This window comes from Podarcis erhardii, assembly GCF_964252035.2.
Source record: "Podarcis erhardii genome assembly, chromosome: 2".
NCBI classification, from domain to species: Eukaryota; Metazoa; Chordata; class Lepidosauria; order Squamata; family Lacertidae; genus Podarcis; species Podarcis erhardii.
Window position 1 is genome coordinate 4,884,630 of NC_138498.1, and position 23,493 is coordinate 4,908,122.

At 43.9% G+C, this 23,493-nt stretch overlaps 1 protein-coding gene across 2 annotated transcripts in view; it reads right to left on the reverse strand.

Annotated features, from left to right (window-relative positions):
* The window catches only part of DCTN2 (dynactin subunit 2), a 40,529-nt gene extending 18,927 nt beyond the window's left edge, over positions 1-21,602 (reverse strand). Inside the window, exons 1-2 of one of the 2 annotated variants that reach the window (XM_081851782.1) lie at positions 21,457-21,602; positions 19,275-19,343 (exon numbers count right to left, since the gene is read on the reverse strand). In XM_081851782.1, coding sequence (XP_081707908.1) covers positions 19,275-19,343; positions 21,457-21,492 — 105 coding nt within the window. In that variant the 5' untranslated portion in view covers positions 21,493-21,602. Of the gene's footprint in view, positions 1-17,056; positions 17,081-19,274; positions 19,344-21,456 lie in introns of those variants that run through there. The other variant, XM_081851783.1, reaches the window with a different exon arrangement.
* Positions 21,603-23,493: the final 1,891 nt, after the last annotated feature.

Genomic DNA, 23,493 nt, shown 5'->3' on the forward strand with positions numbered 1-23,493 from the left:
ACCAGTGATTTGCTACATAAATGCGAGAGCAGGTGTAGCTGACATGGTGCTCTCTAGTACAGCACATGGCCATTACAACAACTGGGAGGAAAATCACTCTCAGCAATTTACAAGTGTTTCGTCAGGAAAAATAGTTTGGGAACCACTAGCCCTAGGTTACTGCCCAGAATCTAAGCTATGTGCTTCTGAATGCAATGCTCAGGAGCTTGGTGGCAGAAATGTATGTGTTCCTTGGAAGAAAAGCCATTACGGCAAGAGTGTCCTCATGGGAGAAAGCTTGAAAGGCACTGCTCCATGGTATCACAGCTCCTCCCCTTGTTTTCAACAGGTCTTCTCTTTTACCAGTTCCTCTTTTTAGAACATAAAACTAAGCCTCAAGGCAACTCACACTTAGCCATGGTTTTATAAGAGGAGGTAGGGAATTATTTCAACTGCAGGTAGCAGCAGCATTTCACAGCAGGCCCTGCAAACTGCTGGATTTTAACAGCAGTTGTTAATATTTGAAAAATCTCCTCACCCCTGATAAGGACTTAAAGCACTATTTAGAAAACCCAGTCCATCTTAGGGGTCCTGGACTGTACAAGCTTTGATGCACTAAAGTAACGTGTCAAGCGGCAATTACAAGCAAATCCCAAAATGCCTTGGCATGGATTCCACCTAGAGGTCACAGGCCGTATCTGAGCTAAGCAGCCATAATGGCTTTAAGATTAACACAAGAGTCTGGAGGAATCAGCTGCATGTTGATATTTAAATGTACGCACTGAGTCCTCTTAGCAACTATATAGTAATTTCATGCTACTGGCACATGTGCTGTTTTTGTTTTAAAAGATCAGGATGCTGTTCTTAGAGAATGGCACACAGAGGTACTGCTCCTTTGGTCCCAGAGGAGAGAATCTCACTTCACCCATGATGTTCTTAAGGGTGCCCCCAAACACCTTCAAATGTGACGTGTGGATAAAGTGTTGGGAAAGCCTTCTCTGAATTTTAGCAAATGCTGCCTACCCGATCACTACAGCATATTTCTTTTTAAGGCAAGTATAAGTTCTGTTTCAATAGCAGTCACTGAATTCTGCACGAAAGGCCCTATTACCGTATTTTTCGCTCTGTAAGACACACCCGACCATAAGACGCACCTAGTTTTTAGAGGAGGAAAACAAGAAACAAGAAAGCAACGCAAAGCCTCTTGAGTGAAGAGGGAGGAGCGCTCCCACTGCGCTCAAGAGGCTTCAGCGATAGCTGCACAGCCTGCATTTGCTCCCTAAGACGAACACGCATTTCCCCTTACTTTTTAGGAGGGGAAAAGTGCATCTTATAGAGCGAAAAATACGGTATGTGTGTCCCAATGCCTCAATGGAGCCAACCAGAACATGACACCTGCACCAAAGTTTCTGTGGCAAAATACAATTCCATACAATTGTAGAGTTGCAAGGACACCCTAGTCCAACTCTGCTCAACTATAGCATCCCTGGCAGAAGGTACTCAAACCTCTGTTTAGATACTTCCAGCCAAAGAAGAGAGCCTGCCATCTCCCAAGGTAGGCTATGGCACTACCAAACAGCTTCTATAGTTATGGAAATTTATCCTGAGGCAGTCTCTCTCAAACTCTTCCCCTGACCCCTCATGGACCACTTGGAAACTGCCAGGTGTCTCAGTGGATCACTTAATAAACTTTTTCTTTTGTCCTACAAATTAAAGCACAAATGTAACTCATGCTTTAATAACACGCCCCCCTCCAGTGCTGCTTTATGACCATCACAGACCCTAGGCTAGTCTTGCCAGCCTGTTTGAGATCATATGCCCTGGTCAAAACAGCCTAGATATCTGTGTTTTGTGTATGTGCGTGTTTGCATGCGTGCATAATTGATCAGGTACAGAGCCAAGTACAGCTGTTCTCAATTGTTCCCCCTTTTTTATTTGTTGACTACCTGCATGGAGCCCATGGACCACCAGTGGTTTGCACATCACTGTTTGAGAACCTCTGTCTTGATATTTAGCTAGTCCTACCCATTCTGAGGATTGCTTCCAACCCAGGGCTAAACCTAAGAGGACACAGCACCCTCCTGAGACATAACCAAAGTTGGCCCTGCCTACTCTGGAGCACCAGAGACTGTCACAACTAGACAGTCCAAGCTGGAGGGAAGGCATTTATGCCCCCCAAATGTTTCCTTTGTTTTTATATGACAGATGGAAATTTTGTTGTGGACTGATCAGTCTGATTCATCTCTGTATTGTTGGGATGGGGATTAGAACGTGATGTCACCCCAGATCAGACTAGCTAACAATCTTGATATTTGGAACAACGCACATGGTTTTGGCCACCCATCTCAAAGGCAAAAAGTAAGCTGGGAAACGTGCAGGAAATGACTGCCATGAGATGTTGGTGACTGCCAATGACCTAGATGGAATTACAAGGTTCTGGGGGGGGAAATCATGAAAATATTAGCTAAGTGGAGTCTCCATGTTCAAAAGCAGTATGACTGTCAAATAGCAATTGCAGGGGGTCAACACTGGGACAAGGGGTTATTACACCCTTAGTTTGCTTATGGGCTTTCCAGAGGCATCTTGTTGGCCACTGTGAGATGCTGAACTAGATGGACCTTCAGTCTGATCCCACAGGGCTTTAATTCTCTTTTGCTGAAAGTGAACTTTGCTCTGAAAGACTGATAAGATCTAAAGGGCATTTCTGCATTTTAGTCATTTGTCATCAGCTTATACAAGATGACATCCTGCACATTACCAGCAGCTAGGATGAACTGTTATCAGAATTCTACCAGAGCCAGCCCAACCATTAGGGAGAGTGCAGTGGCAGAATAAAGAAGCCACAAAAAGTGGCAAATCAGCCAATAATTTACTTTATTAGAAGATGTTCATTTTACTTGGGTGAGCAGGAAGCCATTTGGATTTTGTGTCACAAGCCACAAAATGTCTTTGCAAAGGCCATGAGAAGCAGCTTACTGCAACACACAGAAAACCGCTTTTTTCAAGCCCTCCAGAGTGGCAAGATTTAGCAAAGACAAAAGGTTAGCAACTAGAAGTTTATCAGCACAAACACCAAAGCAGACGGAAGGCGCAGCTCCTTACCAGCTCCTTGTGTTTCCACCAGAGATGGAAAAAGGAAGGGGGGGAGTTAAGAAGGAGAGGGGGAGAGAGATGGGGGAGAGGAGGGGAAGAAAAGACAAAAATTGTATTAGAAGGTTGTCACATGCACTACACACCAAAAGTTCAAACATATTTGCAGCACAAGAAAACCCATCTCTGCCAAGCCTGATCCCCCACTCCAGTGTTTTGTTGCTTCCAGTACCTTTGGTGGTACTTTTGGGAAGGTCGCAGCAAAGGGGGTTTCTTGAGAAGGGAAGTAATGAAGTTATGCATTCCCATATACCATGCAAGACTGCTATGCGGTTACTGAGTTAAGAAATACGGCAGCGAGATGTTAAGGTGAAGCCACTATGCTCAAAGCACATGGGGGGAAATGAGATGGAGCAGTGAAAGTGGCATGTTAGTGCTGGCAGAGAGCATCCAAGCAAGTGCTGTCTCCTCCTCCTTACCCTGCTGTAAGAGTTGAACAAGAGCCTTCCTTCCTAAATGCCTCTCCTTCCAAGAGGGTGGGTGGCCTTCAATAATTAACAGGGAAATGTTGTTTTTGCTGCAGTTTTAGATGGCACCCCAACAGATCAAGCACAAAGGCCCAAGACTTTGAAAGAGAGGCATCTGAAGGCAAATATGGAAAGCAGAAGGTGGGAGGAAAAGATCCAAGAGAAGAACTGTCTCCTTTCATCCCTCTAGTTTGGGGAAATGAGATGCCAGTTTTTAAGCAGGGAAGTATCTAAGGCTCTGGAGGGGAGGTAGAAACTTCAGGGACGTCTGGCTGTAATTCCCACTCTTATCTGCTTGCTTGAGTTGAAAAGAACTGGTGAAGAAGTGATACTGCTTAATTCACACTGAACTTTAAACAGGTCTAGAGCTGCAAGATGCGCCCATGTTGCCTTTTCCATTTGCCCTGCTGCTTTTCCCTGGGGAAACCCCTGGTTTAGCACTCAATTGGAACAAACAAGAAATCAGGTTTTCTGCAGATTGCTCATTTGTTCTGAGCTAAAGAGCAGGTTTTCCAGGGGAAAACAGCAGTGCAAAGGCAAAACCACTCAGATCCATGTGGGACAAGTGGAAAACTGCTCAGACCCATGCTTTCTGGGCACGGGACAAGCAAAAGTGTGGGGTAATAGGATATCCTAGGATGCAATTCTTCAGAAATACAAATACACTACATTCTGGGAGAGCTGCAAAGGCCTTCCAACTGATAGAATGATGATTGCAAGTGCTTAACCTCTGGAGAGTTTGTTCTCTCTCTCTCTCTCTCTCTCTCTCTCTCTCTCTCTCTCTCTCTGTGTGTGTGTGTGTGTGTCCATGTGTCCATCTGTCTGTCTCTCTCTCTGTCTCTCTCTCTCACACACACACACACACACACAGTGTGTTAACTTGCTCCCAGAGCAAAACAAGCCTTTGGTTAACCTAAGTGAGGCTTCTTGGTTTGCCTTGCTGGCAAAGTGCTCAACATACTCCAATTCTGGTTCAAATCCCAGCTGATCACTGAAGGCTGGGATTGAGAACATGTCAAAAGTATCCTTGTGCCTCACTGCCACACAGGCAGTGAGGAGAAACAAGCAGGTCCTTCAAACTGGTTTTTCTCTCTCTCTACTTTAGCAAGCTGGCCACAGAAGCCAGCATCATTTTCCTAACTCTCTACAACCGGTGACACAGCTATGTAATTTTAGACTTTGCACTTAATGGTACTGGATGGCGGCAGGTGGGGGGAGAACTATTTAGGGGGTAATTTGTATTACTTCAGAAGTGGTGACCTGGCCCTCCTGCAGCCCATTATCTGCCAGCCCCTCCTGCAGCCCATTACTTCTGCCCCAAAGCCTGATAGCACCCACTGCCAGCCAAGGATTCAATTTGCCTTTATTAACGTCACTCTCACTAGGTACCTGACTGACAGGGTGGGATGGAAATGACTCACAGGTGGCAAAGAAAGACAGCTTGTTTTTTAGGAACCAGAGAGAGCTCTCATGCTGCATTCCCTCCAGATGGCAAATGTGAAAAACTTCAAAGAGCATTGCTTGTCCCAGAATACCCAGGGGACTGGAAAAGATCCTCCTCAGGAGCATGCAGATGAAATGTGGAGGGGGTGGAGAGAGCAATCAAAGCACGTTTTACAGCAACGTGAGCCTCTCGCATATGTATGCATGGCTGCAGTGTATCAGCTAAGCATTATTGTGCTCTTCCCCATTAGACGGTTGCCCCAACTGCTGGTTGCCTCTCCACCCCCCACAGAAAGCTGCCACTTCTGCCTCAAGCACTTGCTGTTGGCAGGCACAAAAGTGCCCTCACATTAGAGAAGCTAAGTTGGAAGGGGCCCAGTGCAAGTTCTTCCTCTCACCTGTATATTCCTTGGAGGAGGAGGAGGAGCCAGCAAAAAAGAGTGCTATTTGGTATGCTAAAGGTGTTGAGGATTCTCCCATACAAGTCTATTTAAGTCCTACGGAAATCAGTGGGACACCCACACTCTTAAGCACACAGGTCCCACAAATTTTAATGGGCATCTAATTTTGACCATTCATGGCTTCCCTCCCACACAGAATCCTGGAAACTGTAGCTTACCCCTAACCAAACTACAGTTCCCAGCACCCTTTAACCATGGTTCCCAGGATTCTTTGGTAGGAAGCCATGTGCATAAACTGTATGCTGTGGATATGATCCTCTCTCTATCCAGGGATAATGAAGCAGGCGCTTCACTGGGCTCCAAGAGTCTTTTTCCTTAGTAGAAAACCTATTGGCATCATCAACCCAAACACATAACAAGATCACAGCATCCTTGTGCTACCTAGGGGGCATCTGCACAGGTATTATGGCCTACATTGCCTCAGCTCTGCCCTTCCAATATAGGGCAGCCATCAGCAAAGCATTCAGTGCCACTACAGTCAGAGTCTGCACAAGGCTTCCCCACCCAAGGCAAGCAGAGAGGCAGCTAAACAGAGGCCACGTGACCAAGCAAGGAGTTGTCTGTGGCAGAGGGAACAAAGAAGAGGCTGGTATCTGCCTCCTGGGCTGTGAGGTAGGCTTGAAAGGAGCCATTTTTCTCAGCCTGACATTTAGCTGACACAGACATGGATTTCAATGACAGCAGTTTTAAGCCTGTGCTAAACTTTCCATATTGAAATCAATATGGTTGGTGGGGGGAACGAATGCTTAACTTTGGCAAAATCGTGCCTAGTTTTCTTTTTAAGTCCTAACAAAAGCAATAATGGGATGATTAAGACATCTGACAGTCTCAGTTTTTTGCTTCTGCTGAAATCATCCCCAAAGTTGGAGCGGGGGGGGGCAGGGGGGGACCCTGGGGAAAATAGGAATAAAATGTTAAGTGTTCTAAGAAAGGGTGGGCTGCGTCTTTCATCTTCAGAACTTCCCTTCTACATTCCACTCCCTTGCGCCCTTTCACCTCCGGGCACACAAATCTCCCACAATGCATTTCACATGCAGTGATCTTATAGAAAAGCGGGATTAAGAAAATGGATTTCAAAATTTCAAGGAACCAGTATTAAAGATTTAGGAATCAGCCCTGCATAGGGCTGGAATCTATAGCACATACCCTTGTGATTGTCAGATATATGTATATGTGTATATTTAAATTATAAAAATGCATAATCAAAACAAAATTTAAAAAGTAAAATTTGTCAGATACCCTTGTAAATCAGGTGTTTAGGATTTTTCCAGCCCTGACTTGACAGAATGACACAAGAGCACCATAAAGGCAGCTTACAGATCAAGCTGCTTGGGAAAGACTGCCAGGAAAATCAATGTTTCAATCAGGTTTGGGTCTCCCTCCCCTCCAGATTTGATCTTGCATACTCAGGGCAGGCTGTTACACTTTCAACAGGCTTGGAAGCTGCTCAGTTCTCAGAATGAAAACACAGTTATTTTTCTACTTCACTTCTCTTCTACTTCCTTGCTCATTATTCATTCTGATATTAGCCTAGGTCTGTGCAATGTATCTGTGCTACACAAATAAGAGGAGTTGGCAGGGATGTGTATGCAGGGGCGAGGGGTGAGCCTAACACGGCTGAAATGAGCGAGTCCATCACACAGCTCCTGCTCATGGAACTCCCAGGTGACCTTGGGCTAGTCACTGTCTCTCAGCCTAACCTACCTCATAGGGTTGTGCCAAGGATAATATGGAAAGGAGGGGAATCATGTATGCCACTTTCAGACCCTTAGAGGAAAGGTGGGGTAAAAATGTAATAATATATAAATAGCTGACATCTTTAAAACTTAAAATGTTAGAAACAGATTGAAGAAGTCTTAAAGAACTGTAACTTATGATCTGGTGCAGATGTAACAAGGGTAATGATGGTTCCCTGCCAACCATGCATAGTTTCCAATTGGCAAGCCAGCCTCATGAAAGCCTGCACTGTCCCCCACCTCCTCTCAAGCACAATTTCCCCCCTCTCTTCCCTAGTCACCTTGAACCTCAGTTTAACTGCTAAACTTTCGTGTTCTATCAGCACCAGTATTAACCACGGCTTGCAAACCCAAAACAAACCTTGGTTTCAATCTCCAGGTAAGATGGGAACTCTAGTCAGCAGGACATCATTGGAGATGCAATTATAAATCGTGATTAAATCTGACAACAAGTATGGAAGAATCCACACTGGAGAGGGGAGGAGGGTGAATTCCTATGGCTGGCTCCTGCAAACCACAATTTTGATGAAGCCAGTATTATATCTGCATTGGGTCTATTTGGTCTTCTTTTCTTATTGCCATGTCATCTGCATATTATATGGTGGCAAACACATGTAATTTTAAAGCCAGGGTTTACCACACTGTCCATGGCAGCCTGGAGTTGTACTTATGGGGGTGTTAATCTGCATTTACACACAACTTACTTATGGATGTACCTGAAATACTTGTCTCTGAAATACTCGTGGTAACGTTTATGAAAGCCATTGATATAAAATTGATTTCCGTGCATAGATACAGATTTCAACCGGACTGCAACACTATACTCACTTAACCTGTGAATAAGTCCCACTGAACTCAACAGGGATTACCTCTCAGTAGTCTCATGTAGCATTCCACCGTAAAAATTACTGTCCTGAGGCTTAGGTGTTTCCTATGTGACATGCCTCAGACCCACCCAGGGTCATGACTCTAATTTTGCTGAATATCTAAACTGATCTGTCAAGAACGAGTTTTGTACAGGAAGGAACACTTGCGAGATCCAGTGGGTTTAAAATGCAACAGAGCAGGCATTCAAGCCAAACCATCCCTTCCAAGTTGGAAACCCTGATCCTAAATATCAGATGTGGAAGTGGAAGGAACTTGGCTGCTGCTTGAATGGCAAGGAGTGGGAAGAGCTCAGAGGCATGCATCTGACATACTTCAGAACTAAGAACCAGCACTCCAATGCAGATTCTCAGCCATGCCTCCATCCTGCAATGTCTGATACATCCTGCCCCTGCCTGGTTCTCCTATAATTTGTGCCACTTCAACACAAGCTACCTTTATTCCCCAGAATAAGGCTGGGCGATAACTGGTTTTCAATATCATGATATATCACCAGCAAACATCATGATATATCAATATATCATGATATCTGAAATAAAGAAAGAACTACGCAGAGGCAAAAATGACAATGTCCTGCAACTGCTACTACTTAAGGGTCTAAAACTGATAAATGATTATATTACCAATCACCTCATGGTCACTTTCAGCAGCAGGCAAGCCAAAATGCATCCCAACAGGACTTTCAATTGTCCTGAATACCACCATTTGGTTGTTGTTGTTTAGTCGTTTGGTCGTGTCCGACACTTCGTGACCCCATGGACCAGAGCACGCCAGGCACTTCTGTCTTCCACTGCCTCCCGCAGTGAACCAAAAGTCCTGTTGGGATGCATTTTGGCTTTCCTGTTGATGAAACTGAGTGTGTAATGATTGATAATATTGTCATTTATCCGTTTTAGACACCTAAGTAGTAGCAGTTGCCAGACCATTGCCCTGTTCACCTCTGTATAGTTCCATCCTTATTTCAGACATTGTGGGAGATTGCAGTGTTTAACTGGTGACAACATTGCAATGTTTAGCTGGTGAGTTATCGCAATTTTGAAAAGCAGATATCGCCTAGCCCTTACACACATTGTGACTTGTGATATATTGCCAGCTCAAATATTATGAAACACTTCAAACCGATTTTGGACAATATACAGTGGTACCTCTGGTTACGTACTTAGTTCGTTCCGGAGGTCCGTTTTTAACCTGAAACTGTTTTTAACTTGAAGCACCACTTTAGCTAATGGGGCCTCCCACTGCTGTTGCGCCGCCGGAGAACGATTTCTGTTCTCATCCTGAAGTAAAGTTCTTAACCTGAGGTAATATTTCCAGGTCAGCGGAGTCTGTAACCTTTAACGTCTGTAACCTGAAGCGTATGTAACCCGAGGTACTACTGTATTGATATATCGCCCAGCCCTACCCCAGAATCTACCATTTTACCCTTCAGAGTGCAAAAATAAGTATATTAATGCAACTTCTATTATACTTTCCCTTTTCTCCTGAATCAACAGGCTGAAGTAAAATGAGGCTCCCTACTTCTCTTTCTTTCTCCTTTTCTTTTTCTTGAAAAAGCCTATAATCCTGAATTTACTGCTTTCCTCTGTTCTGTGCAAGAGCCCCAGTGAAAAGATAACAGCACCATGAATCATTCACAAATATATCAAAACAACCCTTGATTAATAATCATTATTTCCCCACTGCCATATTATAAACAGGGATTTTAAAGTAATTAAAGAAGAGAAAAGTGCACAGTTACCCACATGCAAAACACAAAAAGTCTAGAAGCATGCAGAGAAATAAAATAAGAAGAAGCATTTTTAATGGTCTTACTTGTGCAAACTAGTGTCCAGGCAAGGTGGTGTGAGGGGTGAAGGGGAAGAGCATTAGGAAAACTCAGATAAGTTCAAGTGTGCAACAGTTCAATACAAACACAGTTAAAACAGTTATCAGGCAAATTCCCAAAATCATAAGGCATCCTCTATGGCAGCTGCAAAGGAACAAGCCTGTGGAACTAATAGCAGAGGTTAACAGAGCTGGATCAAAGGCCCCAAAAACCTTAGTGATTACATAACCTTCAAAAACAACATTAAAAACACACAAATGTCTTGCAGTGCTTGTGGTACTCTCAATATAGCAACATTTAGTCCCAGCTTTTGTGTCACAGTACAGTATGGGCAGAGATGTATTTGGAAACTGGGAGCTGCTAAATCAAAATGCAGCATTGTTATTCTCCACCTGTCATCTGAAGTGGTACAGCCCATTTTACCACCTCATTCCCAGCATCTTCAGGGCAGGCCTAATTCTGAACGGGAAACCCACCTACCCACCCTATCAGTTTCATGGAGCTCTACTCGAGCCCATGGGTTTCCCATAGACCAGGAACCACACAACAAAAAACCAGGGCTGTGTGTATTCTGCAATCCTACACCATCAAATATTTTAACTGTGTGCAGAATTCTACTTCCTGAGAATCTCCGTTTTTGTTTTGAGGGCTGTTTCTTTGTCCTTATAACTGTGAAAAAATAGGCTGAAGGTATGTGGGCGATGCTTTAAGGCAGTGTTTCCCAACCCTGGGTCTCCACCTATTTCTGGACTCCAACTCCCATCATCCCTAGCTAGCAAGATCAGTGGTCAGGGGTGATGGGAATTGTAGTCCAAAAACAGTTGAAGACCCAAGGTTGGGAAACACTGCTTTAAGGGCAAGAGGCACACTGGATAGGATATGTCGATTTGCATTATTTAGACAACTTACAGAATTCAGCTTGCCTTGGGCAAAAGCAGAATGATGCCCATAATGCAGGAGCAACCAACACAATGTCCTGCAGACGTTGTTGGACTGCAACTTCCAGCAGTCCATGGCAAGAGATGATGAGAGCTGTGTCCCAAAACATCTGGGAGGCACCACCCTCCCTACTCCTGCCATAACCTATTCTTTCCAATATAGGCCTCAAATAGCTTATACCCTCACAGTACATCTGCATACAAAATCTGACATATGACCAATCACACACACAAATGGACATTCATGCTGTCAGGTTTTAAAATTTCCTCAGAAGTGGACATGTGATTCTTGCTTCTTGCCACTTGGCTGCCATTTTCCTCATTGAAAGGAATTTTTTACAAAAAATTGTAAAGAACATCATTAGAATTTTAACTTTAAAGCCCAGTGACTGACACCAAATGATAAATACCTATGTGGTTCTCTTCTCTCATATTTCATATTCATATCTTGTCCATGTCCTTCTCTCCCCCCTACTTCATTCCTTCTAGGAATCTCTTCTATGTTTACACTGTAAAATGTCATGTCCACTGGTGACATTAATAGTAAAGCCTTCCAATACCAAACATATTAATTCTGAGAAAACAAAGTGTTATGAGTTCATGCCGAAAACTCTTCTTCACTCAACCTCCCGCTCCTCTCCACACCCTAGGACCCTCAGAGAAAGAAGCTGATGCTCTACCAGCCTGTCCTTTCCTGTAAGGTTAGCAAGCAGTGGTGCCTGCAAAGAAGAGAGACTTTGCACACCTCCCCCAAGCACTGACCTACTTTCAAGGAGTGAATCATTTATAGGACGAAACCTTTATGCCAGCTCCCATCAGAGGAGCTCCTGAGCTCCCAACTTTTCATCTGGACATCTTTAATGACAGCCTCTTAAAATCCGTAGCAACTAGAAAAAAAGAGCACTGCTTCTCTCTTTTGCTTTCTCAATGGCAGCCTTCTACCTCTCCCAACTCAGAGATCTGTCATTTTTGAGCATTTAGAAACGATTCAAGTGAGGAGAACAACAGTTCCTGTCATTTATTTTCATGGAAGGAATTTTTCATTTCACAGGATTAAAAACTGTGATTCCATCAATTGCAACCCAATCTGCAAGCAACCCAATCTGCAAGCGCTTGCTTCAGTCACCATGAAGCAAGCAAAGCCTTGAGCCTGTGCGTAGCCAATGTGGTGTTTTCCAGGTAAGTAGTGGGCTCAGATGTGTGGCTCTCCAGATGCTTTTGAAGTTCAACTCCTATCCATCCCAGCCAACATGACCAATAGTTAGGGGTGATGGGAGCTGGGAGTCTAATCACATCTGTGTCATTAATGCCCAGGTAACTCAATGGATTGAATACTGTTGTGTTATATGGGGCTGCCACTGAAACTTCAGCTGGTGCAGAGATGGAGAATCTGTGACCCTCCAGATATTGTTGGACTTCAACTCCCATCAGCTTCAGCCAGAATGGCCAACAGTCAGGGATGATGGAAGATGGAGTCCAACAACTCTTGAAGGTCCACCAGTTCCACACCCCTTCCCGAAAAGGGACCCCAAGGGCCATCTAGTCCAACCCCCTGCAATGCAGGAATCTCAACACATGGTTGCCATCCAATCTGAAACCATATTGGAACTTGCTTAGCTTTGCAAATGTGCTAGCAGTTTTATTCCTGCCCCAATGGTCGCCCTCCCAACTCATGAAGGGGAATTGGAACAGTGACAGGGCAGCAGAGCTAGTACGTGCTTCCCTGCTTTTATGTGTTTACTTCACACACATAAATAATGCCTTCCCACACACATCTTTGTACCCCTCAATTACCTTTACCTTTAACCTGCCACCATTCCCCTCCCTGACAAAACAACTTTTATGCAGTATAAATTCCAGCCCAATATGGGGTTTAAAAATCAAGTGCGGTTTCAGTTAGTGCAAAGCACATGATGCTATGTAAAAAAACGTGCAAGTTTCCTTAAACAGCTATGTTAATTATTCACACTAAATATGGAATCTTAATTTGATATGGTGCAAGATTAGCAAGTTTCTGAATCCTATGCAGAAAACCAGATGTTCCAACCATAAGGGCAGCGTCAAAATGTTATATTTTTGGAATAGGTAGCCACTAATATCAAAAGTTTAGACACCCAGGTGCTGGGGATTTATGTCAAGACTACGTAAGGGAACTGGTGCCTCAACTGTTCCCCTCAGCATTGCCAAAGTAATGTATTATTCAAACCCTCCTCCCTCTCCCTCACCCTCCCCTCCCCACAGCCAGTTACTATGAGTTACTATGTACCTCATGCAATTCCTCTCAGGAGTATTGCATGCTTAGAAGGAAACGCAGCTTCTGTGCAACACACAGCAAAGCATTTAAGAGCAAACAATACCAGGTTGCATGGCTGGTTTTCACAGGGAGATAGGACAAAATGCTAAAACACAAACCATGACTGCTGGAGTTCAGCATCTATTTACTAGTATCCCTCCTTTACAGAGAGGGTGGGTACTACAGAAAGCCACAAACCAAACATTTTGTAGGATATGCAAGAGGAGAATCACATCCAAGACTCAAATATGAGCAGCCATCACATCTGAAACATCTTGTCTACGCATCAGCATTCATGGAGAAGCATTTCCACAAAGTGCAAGGGTGGACATGGTAGAGGCTCTTAAAAGTACGACTGATGCAGAAGAAAGATTTTTTTCTCTCCCCTTTTCACAATACTAGAATTTGGGGTCACCCACTGAAACTGGTTGGCAGTAGGACCAAGAAAGACAAGAGGAAATACTTGACGTGTGTGTGCATGAGAAGTTATAATTCCCTGCTGCTGAACAGCTCCCACACAGTAATTTAACAGATGGAATTCATAACCACAAGAAATGGTAATGGCCATGGCCTTAAGATGCCTTGTAAGAGTATGCTAAATTCTTCAAAGATAAGTCTATCAAGGGAGGTTAGGCATAATAATTAAATAGACTCTCCGTTATCAGAAACTGCATAGGCTACATAGGCCAGCAATTCCATGGCCCATTTTTAAGCTTCCTAGAAGCAAAAGGCCGGCCATAGCTGGAAACAGCATGATAGACTAGATCAGTGATGGGAAACTGGTGACTTTCCCACCAGGTGATGGACTTCAGGGGGTAGGAGCTGTCCATCAGCACCAGCCAACATGGCCAATAGCCAGTGATGATGGGAGCTGTAGACCAGCACTATCTGCAGAACCTTAGGCTTTTCACTTGATGAATGTAAAACAATGACCCAAGTTCATCTGGTCTAGTGTTGCCCTACTGCAACCTTTCCCTTTCTGATGCCCTCTAGATGCTTTTGAGTACAAGCCCTAGCCAGCACGGTCAGCAATCATGGGAGTTGTAGTCCAAAGCATCTGGAGGGCACCAGGTGGGGAAGGCTCTCCAGGGTCTCAGGAAAAGAAGAGTCTTACTCAGGAACAGAACATGAGACCATCTTGCAGTGCTACCATTGAACTATGGTCCCTCTTCTGAAAAGCCATATGGAAGACAAAGGCTGGCAAACAAAAATTCTGTCTCAAACTTATCGTGCTTTGCATTTTTTTAAAAAATAATATTTCTTACCTTTTCCAACAATTTAAACACTACAAAAAATAAAAACCATACAATACAATACAAAAAAACAACAACTATACATTACACTAACAAAACACTAACATTAAACTAACAAAACAAACGCAATTTAAAACACATCAAATAATTTCAATATCTTATCTTTCATTCCCTTATTTCCGCGACCTCCTCACACCTCCCTTTTTGTATTCCACTTCTATTAATTTTTTCAGTAATTCCTTTCCATCTTCCTCTATTTTTAATCCTATAATTATCTTAACACATTCTAACCTCGTGCTTTGCATTTTTAGCCTGCATCCGCAGCATTTCCCTAGAAAGAAAATGCAATGTATCATTTTCCAGCCTTAATTCACCTTTCCTCTAAAAAGGTTAGGGTGTCAGAATTAGGAGTAAAGGCAACTCCCAATTTGTGCAGGGGTTACGTTCCAAGGTACCACACATTTAAATGAAATTGTGTATATTTGAAATACCATTGAGAAACCCTGCAAAGACCCCCTTCCAACACTGCCCCACCCCTTTTTGTGACGTTTCCAGGTCACTTCTGGGTTCGGCATGATACATAGTTGCACACATATTGAACACGCACGAATGGGGAGTTGTCTGTATTCCATTGCATCCAGTATGGCAGTGTTTCCCAACCTTGTGCCTCCAGCTGTTTTTGGACTACAATTCCCATCATCCCTTGCCACTGGTCTTGCTAGTCAGGGATGATGGGAGTTGTAGTTCAAAAACAGCTGGAGGCACAAGGTTGGGAAACACTGCAGTATGGCACATGTTCTTAATAACTGGGGGGCCCAAATGGCAAGATGACTTTACTGCAGATGTGGCCAACCACATTCAAAATAGTGATGCACTGCTTGGAAGGATGCTCACAACCATTGGGTGGTGCAACTGCACTGAGAGACATGCTTAAATAACCTGCATATGTTGATTTCTGGAGTATGGCAAGCCATTCTTGTGCATCCACTGCCATATCCAGGAGCCTGCTTTGCGTACATTAGTGTAAACACTTTTTGGGGGGGGGGGTTAATTTCAAATGATGTGTTAGAAGCCACCCCCTTCCCATGATAGTGGAGGTACATGACTGGATTGCTAAAGTCTGAGAGACAACATGTGCACACACTGCAAGAAACTACCACATACTAAAAAGGCTGCACAAAACTAGGAATAGGCCAATCCAGTCCCTTAATTCTAAGCAGACACTTTAAGCGCCTTCCAAGAATCTGGGCAGCGGTTTCTTAAACATGAAGCTAAGTCCAATTCTGACACTTGGGCTGCTTTTTCCTGGTTCCTTCATGTACAGCCACAGCTGCATGGGGGCTGTTTTTCCATTATGTTCAATTCGAACTCAAGCCAAAAGATGGGTGTCCATCACTCATTTTAAATCAGATGGCTGTGGACTGCAATTCTGAGCATTATTATATGGATCTAAGTGACCCTGAAATCAATGGGAGTGATTTCCAAAGTTCACATGGTCAGGACAAGGAACCCAGAAGCTATAATTATAATATTTAGATTTCAAGTAAGAATTAAGCTACTGGATAACTATTCTTCCCCATTCTGATGCACATCCAAGGGAAGTCATACTAGTGAGTCTATGTGCTGCTTTCATGGAAATGGTCTCAGACCTCAAACAGCTTGAGAGCTACTACTTCAAATGGCTGAAAATCATTGCAGCAGAAAAAGTATTAAAGTCCAGGATTCACAGGAATATGGATACTTGGCCCATCTAGTCCAGCATCCTGTTCTCACGGGCGACACGCAGATGCTTGTGGGAAGCCTGCAAGCAGAACATGAGCACAATGGCCCCTCTCCCTACCTGTGTTGGCACACCTGACCCCTCAAGGTCATGACAGTTGGCAATGACCAATGATGGAGACCATGCACAACTGTCAAAGTTGGTTCACAGGCTGGGGGAGAAAAAGTCTCGACCCACCAGGCCAAAGACTTTCTCACAAGGAACTAAGGAGCAGTTACACATGGGAGTATCCTATTTCATCTTCACTTTCTAAGATGGATCAGACTGAAAGAGAGAAACTGGTCCAAAGTCACCCAGCAAGCTTCCTGGCTGAGTCAAGTTCCTTACCTCTAGTCCAGGGGTCAGAATCCTTTTTCAGCTGTGAGCCAGTCCACCGTCCCTCAGACCATTTGGTGGGCCGGACTATATTGGGGGCGGGTGGGAACGAACGAATTCCTATGCCCGACAAATAGCCCAGAGGTGCATTTTAAATAAAAGCACACATTCTGCTCATGTAAAAACAGCAGGCAGGCCCCACAAATAATCCAGATATGCATTTTAAATAAAAGGGCACATTCTACTCATGTAAAAACACGCTGATTCCCGGACCGTCCGTGGGCCGGACTGAGAAGGTGATTGGGCCGCATCCAGCCCATGGGCCTTAGGTTGCCTACCCCTGCTCTAGTCCAATACTCTAACTCACTACACTTCATTGCTACAAGTAATTTTAATTTTTTATGAACCATTTTTCTCAAGTTTATTTTTGTTTATTTTGCTCTCTTAAGATTGGTAATCCAACACAAGATTTTGAATCTTTATTCTGTCCTATTGCAAATAAAGGAACGGAAGACAAGACCTGGAACATACCAGCATGGAGATGCCACTGCCGCACTGACCCTTGCAAAGTTCAGACCAAATAATGAAGATCAGTCAGCCCAGCTAGTTAGTTGTGACAAATCCAGTCTGTTGTGACAAATCATTCAATGCCAATTTAGGAGAGAGGGAAGCGTTTTCTTTACTATGGAAAGCTTAGAGCAGAATTACTTGTTGAAGAAGGAAAGTGGCAGCAAGTGAAGGGTTAAGCACCTGCACACCACCCACAGCTTCTTCGCAGCAAATACACACACACACACACACACACACACACACACTCCACTTTGTACTTTGTACCTTGGTGAAAAACCCAGAATTGTGAATCTGATGCTACAGCACTAGCCCCAAAAGAGCTGGAAGGACAGACCAGTTTTCAAAGGCCGCTGCTCAGATATTGCCTTCTCCTTAGCTATGAAATCCAGAAGCTCCCCGCTACCCCTGCACAAAACACTCCTTTTGTAAAATGAAATCTGAGATTATTTTCCTCAGGCTTTTCTCAGAACAACCAAATTCCATGTTGCTTCATATTATCTGTAGCCAAACAAGCCACTCTATACAACTACAGTTGCAACAATCCAATTGTGTTTAAAACTAGGGACAAACAGCCTCACCCATAAAACACACTTTTTGCCCATCCTTATGCAAACACTGTAGCTAAACTATGATGGATTCAGATCTTGGTAGAAATTCTACTAAAGACCACAGTGTAACATAGGTGCTGTTCACTGCTCATCTGGACTGAGCAAAGATTGATCCAGGTAAGTAAACAAAGAGAAGCACCCACCTATTGCTCCAGCCAATACAGCCCTTGGCCATCTTACATTCTCAGAAAATTAAGAACAGCAAATACTGTAAATGAAATTAAAGCCTACACAAATGGGGGTGGACATAATGTATAGGCATGGCAGCAACAGTCTAATGCTATTGCTGGTTAACTGTGAGAAATGCTGGAAACACTTTTCATTATAGATTTTAGATTTCATCAGAGATTGATCGGTGTTAAAATAGAATTGTTACCAATGGAAGAAGCACCAAGAGATGTAGGCATCACAAGAGAACTAATGTTCAAGGAACACTCACAGCACAACTCTATACATGTCTACTCAGGAATATATCCTACTGAGCTCAATGGGACTTCTAGATCCTCTTTTAAAGTCATCCAAGTTGATGACTATCACTGTTTCTTTGGAATGACGTACTTGTGCCTATTTTCTCAGCTCTGGACAGAGCCCTGGTTCCTAAACATCTGGTGTTTGCTCCTGAAATCCGAAATATTTTCCAGCCATGAACATGCAAAGAGATTTATCCCCCAATATACATGTGAAAACAGCCTAGCTTATACCACTTGCAAAACCAAACCTCACTCCTGGCAACATTGTTGGGTACAAAAGTCTAGAGCTAGACTGTCAGGATTTAAGGTTAGTTTGCTATTTCTAATTTCAGAGACCAAACTGATGTTGATATATGAACAAAGGGGGCACAATTCATCTATCACTCTCTTACAAGCAATTAATGTACTTTTCTGTATTCCAGAAATCCAATTTCCTGGACCAGGGCTGTCACCATAGCATACAGTTGTTAATACCCTATATTCATTTCAGCAAGGATCCCACAAAAGAGTTGCTATTTAAAATCAATGAATGCCTCCAGCATAGGGTTTTTGACCAAAACCTTCAAGATTACTTCAGGAGGGCTTTGCACTCTGAAGATAAAGGCATCCAATCGCATGTCTTTTGTCAAAGGCAAACACAGCTCTTTCCTGGCAAGCAGGAAAGTTCAAAAGCTTTCAAATCTTCAACTTTTCTACTAATAATTTAAACATCTAATCTCAATTTAAAGGAATGTTATTAAGGAGCAGCATGAGCCCTCCTTAGATATCCATAGTTTAGAAATATTTTGTAGAATCCGATTATGAGGAAATTATTGTCACTGGGGTAGACAGATGTTCACAAAATTCATTATTTTTTGGGACCTGCTGAATGCTTTCCACCTTTTTTAACCTTAAGAATGATTTAGATATCCAGATCCTTTTAAAAAAAGATTTAAGCTACCAAATTCTATCACATACCCACCCCATACACCCTTTCACCCAGTCAAATCCACGGCAGCATTAAGCAGCACAAGTCACTTTGGTCAAAAGAAACATTTGGCACACCCACATAACACAACCAGAACACTACTGAGGACATGAATAAGTGTCACATGATCTTACCGCATCAAACTCTGCTTGATCGTCTTCTGGGAGATCACTTGTTTCATAAACATCAGGCTCGTTCCTGGCCTGGAAAACACAAAAGATAATCCAGTAAGGCCAGAGACAAATAGACAGACGATCAGAACAGACCCAAAAGTGTTCTAGGCAATGATATGCCCTCAAAGCAGGAATGAATAAACTCTCATCATCATCCAGACAATAGGAGAACAGAAGTAAACAAGTAAATCCACAAAAGTCACAAACATTGGTACTAGCCCACCGGCCCTTAACTTAAAAGAACATCTATCGCCTAAAACCGTAGATTTCAAAACTTCTATCTTAAGGGAATCCTTTCACTGTGGACACATCTTTTGAGGATTGCTGGAGAACAATGCTAGGATGAACGCTCAGCTCATCTGAGAAGCTGGTCAAGCCTGTCTGAACTTTGAGAAGGTCCTAAAGCACATTAAACACTTTACTGCTTTCTTCCTTTCTAGGGAATAATGGTAGGGGTGTAGTGGTTAAGAGCGGTAGTCTCGTAATCTGGGGAACCGGGTTCGCTTCCTCGCTCCTCCACATGCAGCTGCTGGATAACCTTGGGCCAGTCACACTTCTCTGAAGTCTCTCAGCCCCACTCACCTCACAGAGTGTTTGTTGTGGGGAAGAAGGGAAAGGAGAATGTTAGCCGCTTTGAGACTCCTTAAAGGGAATGAAAGGAGGGATAGCAAATCCAAACTCTTCTTCTTCTTCTTCTGGTGGTAAAGTTCTCATTATAGGATACCTGTCTACTACTACTGAACTTACTACTAAGGAACCTGATTAGCTCACATTAAACCCCAGGGGTGAGCACATATCAATCTCTGATGGGTGTCACTAGAATATAACCTTACTGTACAAAGTTAAGAATCATACCAATTGCTCCGACAATTTTTGCATCTGGGCATGCAGCCCCTGAAATGTTCCCCACAAAGAATGTGGCTCTCGGGTTAAAAAAAGGTTCCCCACAGATATAAAGCAGAAGAAAATGGATGGGGGATGTATAGATAGGATATGTTGCTCTTTACATGAGACCTCAAGTCATGCCACTGTCTTTCCTGAACAACTGAGCTGCTCTACCACACACTCCATAATGTTTTGGGAAAGAAACAATTGCTTGGAAATCCCCAGAAGCCAAAACACAAAACTATCATGAATAATGTTCTAGATTCCCAGGGTACAGCTTCCCTAACTGAATAAAAACACAACTGTCCGGGCATCAGCAAGAAGCAGTTCAGCAATTAATCACAGGCCCACCATCTACTAACCCTTTATTGAATGTGGCCAGTGCTCCTACATGGGTCACACTGCAAGGCAAAATGATGCTCAAATGCTAACAGTTACAGGCTTACCGAAATTGGAGCATAAGTGAATGCACCCAAGTTTCCCTCAAAGGATGTGTGGAGACCACCAACCTTAGGAAGCTACTTGGCTGTGGGTAAAATCCACAAGGAAATTCACATCCCAGTGGAAGTGGGGAAAGCGAATGGGGGTGCTTTTGGAGGGATGATGCCTAACTTGGGCTAGGCTTCCCCATGGCTCATCAATAGAGCACCTGCTTTGCCTGTTGATATCCCTGTCTGAAATCCTGGACAGCCACTGCCAGTCAGTGTAGGCACTACTGTACTAGATGGACCAACCGCCTGACTCGGCACTGTATGTATTGGTTTGTTTTAATTTTGTAAACTGCCCTGTGATCCTCGGATGAAGGGTGGGGTGTCTGTGTGTTTGTGTGTGTTTTTAAGGCAGCTTCCTATGAGATTTGTCACAACCTCTCGCGGCTGAGGAGAAAGGCACTCTGCACATCCTCTGGAACACTACTGTGAACCACCCTGGGATCTTTGAATGAAGATACAAATATACATAGAAATATAATAATGATTATTATTATTCATTACACCACGTGTTTTTTTGATGCCGTCAGGGTCACAGAATCAAGCCCTAGCCCCATTTCGGCTCCCATTCAGGATCCAGGCTCCTCCCGCCCCCGCCAGTGCAGACCCCACCCCGACCCCAGGCTGCCGCCCCCGCCCCCCCACGAAACAAAGCGAGGCGAGGCGGCCCCACCCGCCTCCTCCTCCTCCTCCTCCTCCTTCTCCGCCCCTCCTCTGCCCTGGCCCGGAACCTGTCTGCCCCCCCCCCGCTCCCTTCCTCCCACACTCACAATGCCGGGCAGGTCCGCGTACTTGGGGTCGGCCATGGCCAGGTAGAGGGATGGGCAGAATCCGCCTAGGCCGGGCGATGGTGGGGGTGGGGAAGGAAGAAAACCCAAATATCGCGAGAACAGGCCCCCCCAAAAAACCCACCTCCGAGTATTGTATAGTACAAAGGAAGAATGAGGTAAGGGCCTTCGGCCGCGCAGTGCCTTCTGGGAGTTGTAGTCGCCCAAGGAGTTGCGGAATAGGCGTTTTTCACTTGCGTGTTGCTAGGGGACGGAAAATGTACGCTGCTGCTATTATTCTCGACGTATGCTGACAGCTGATAACGCAAAACGAGGGTTTTAATTTTTTAAAAAAAAATCAAATTGATGTTTTCCTTTCGGCCGTCGCAGGTATTCAGGGAGCCTCACAAAAAAGGGACGCGGGGAGCGTGACCCGTTTGGCTGCCCTCAAGGGGACCCCGACTCTGCTCTCCAATGGCGTGCGAGAGGCCGTGAGGCCCCAAAGTCTGCCACGGCTTCCAGTATACTAGGCCATTACACTTTCCCCGCTCCCCATTCCTCCACAGGTTTTTTTTTTTTCCTTTCAAAAGGAAACATTCCCTGTGGTCATTGAGCACACGCATTCCCTCCAACGAAAATAGGGACGTCCTAAGGAAAAGAGAGACATTCTGAGATCAAATCAGAAACCTGTAAATCTGGGACTGTCCCTAGAAAATAGGGACACTTGGAGGGTCTCCACATTCAGCTGTTTTGGGGTCGTTGTTCCCCGATTTCATGCTTTTGCCAAACCTGAGATTCCCTGAGCCTACTTATGCATGGGTGGTGACGATGCTCTGCACTTGTAGAATTTGTTTGCTTTTTAGTACATAAAAGCAGTGCTTTTTCCTTAAAAAATGTTTTGGAGTACCCTCATTTTGACTCAAGTAAATCACCATTTTATAGTTCAAATTGGGAAGAATAAACATATGGACAAAAGTACAAAGATTCACAAATGTTTAGGGGTATGCATATGTTGTAAATAAAAATATGCCCTTTTCCCTTATGGGGTATCCAAGAGCCCATATAGAGTCCTTACATAGGTTCCCTATTGGTAGGAGAAAATAACAGAGGCCAACCAGAGAATATTGAGAAGCAAAGCAGCTAGTAAGCTTGATCTTTATTGATCTGTTGCAACAGGGTACTCCCCTCACACACAGGAGAGGAGGAGGACCCAGAACAATGGCGTGCAAGGCCTTATAAAGACTTTTGAAATTGCCACCCTGTAGATCAAGACCACCCCCAGAAACATTATGCATTCATCACAGAAGGGGTGTAACCTAAGACCACCCCTCAGATACATCCCACCTACATCACAGAAATTTAAATGTTGTTTTTCTCTTGTCCTTGTTTATCTCCTGTCTGGCAGGTTACTTGATTGGATTTCCTGGGGAGCCTGGCCATTCTTTTGTAGTGGTAAAATACTTATTTCCTGGGCCAGGTCACAGGCTCACACCTTTATTCAAAACAAAATAAAAAAATTCCTTCCAGTAGCACCTTAAAGACCAACTGAGTTAGTTCTAGGTATGAGCTTTCGTGTGCATGCACACTTCTTCAGATACCTTTATTCAAACACAGATTAAGACAGGATTTGTGAAGGAAGAGACAATGGGGAGGCTTTTCCATTTTGACCATGCAGAGAAACATTTGCTCAGTTTAGGAATCAAAATGGTTCCAGGTTGGCTTTCCTGTGCTGATCTATGTACATGTGGTTGTGAACGTTGCCATATATCTAAGACCATAAAATTCCTATCACACATACCCCTGTGTCCCCCCAGAAAAAAGCACTGCATGAAAGATTCTCAGTCCTCCACATGTGGACTTAGGCACACAGTCAATTAACAGGGATGAATGACTTGGGACACCCCTAGCCTTTTAATCAATTATTCTTTATATCAATTATTTATCATCTCAGGAATATACCCTTTTTGTGCCTTTTACTGATACAAGCATACACAATTGCCAACAGTAATATCAGAATAATGAGATTTAGCTAATTCTGTA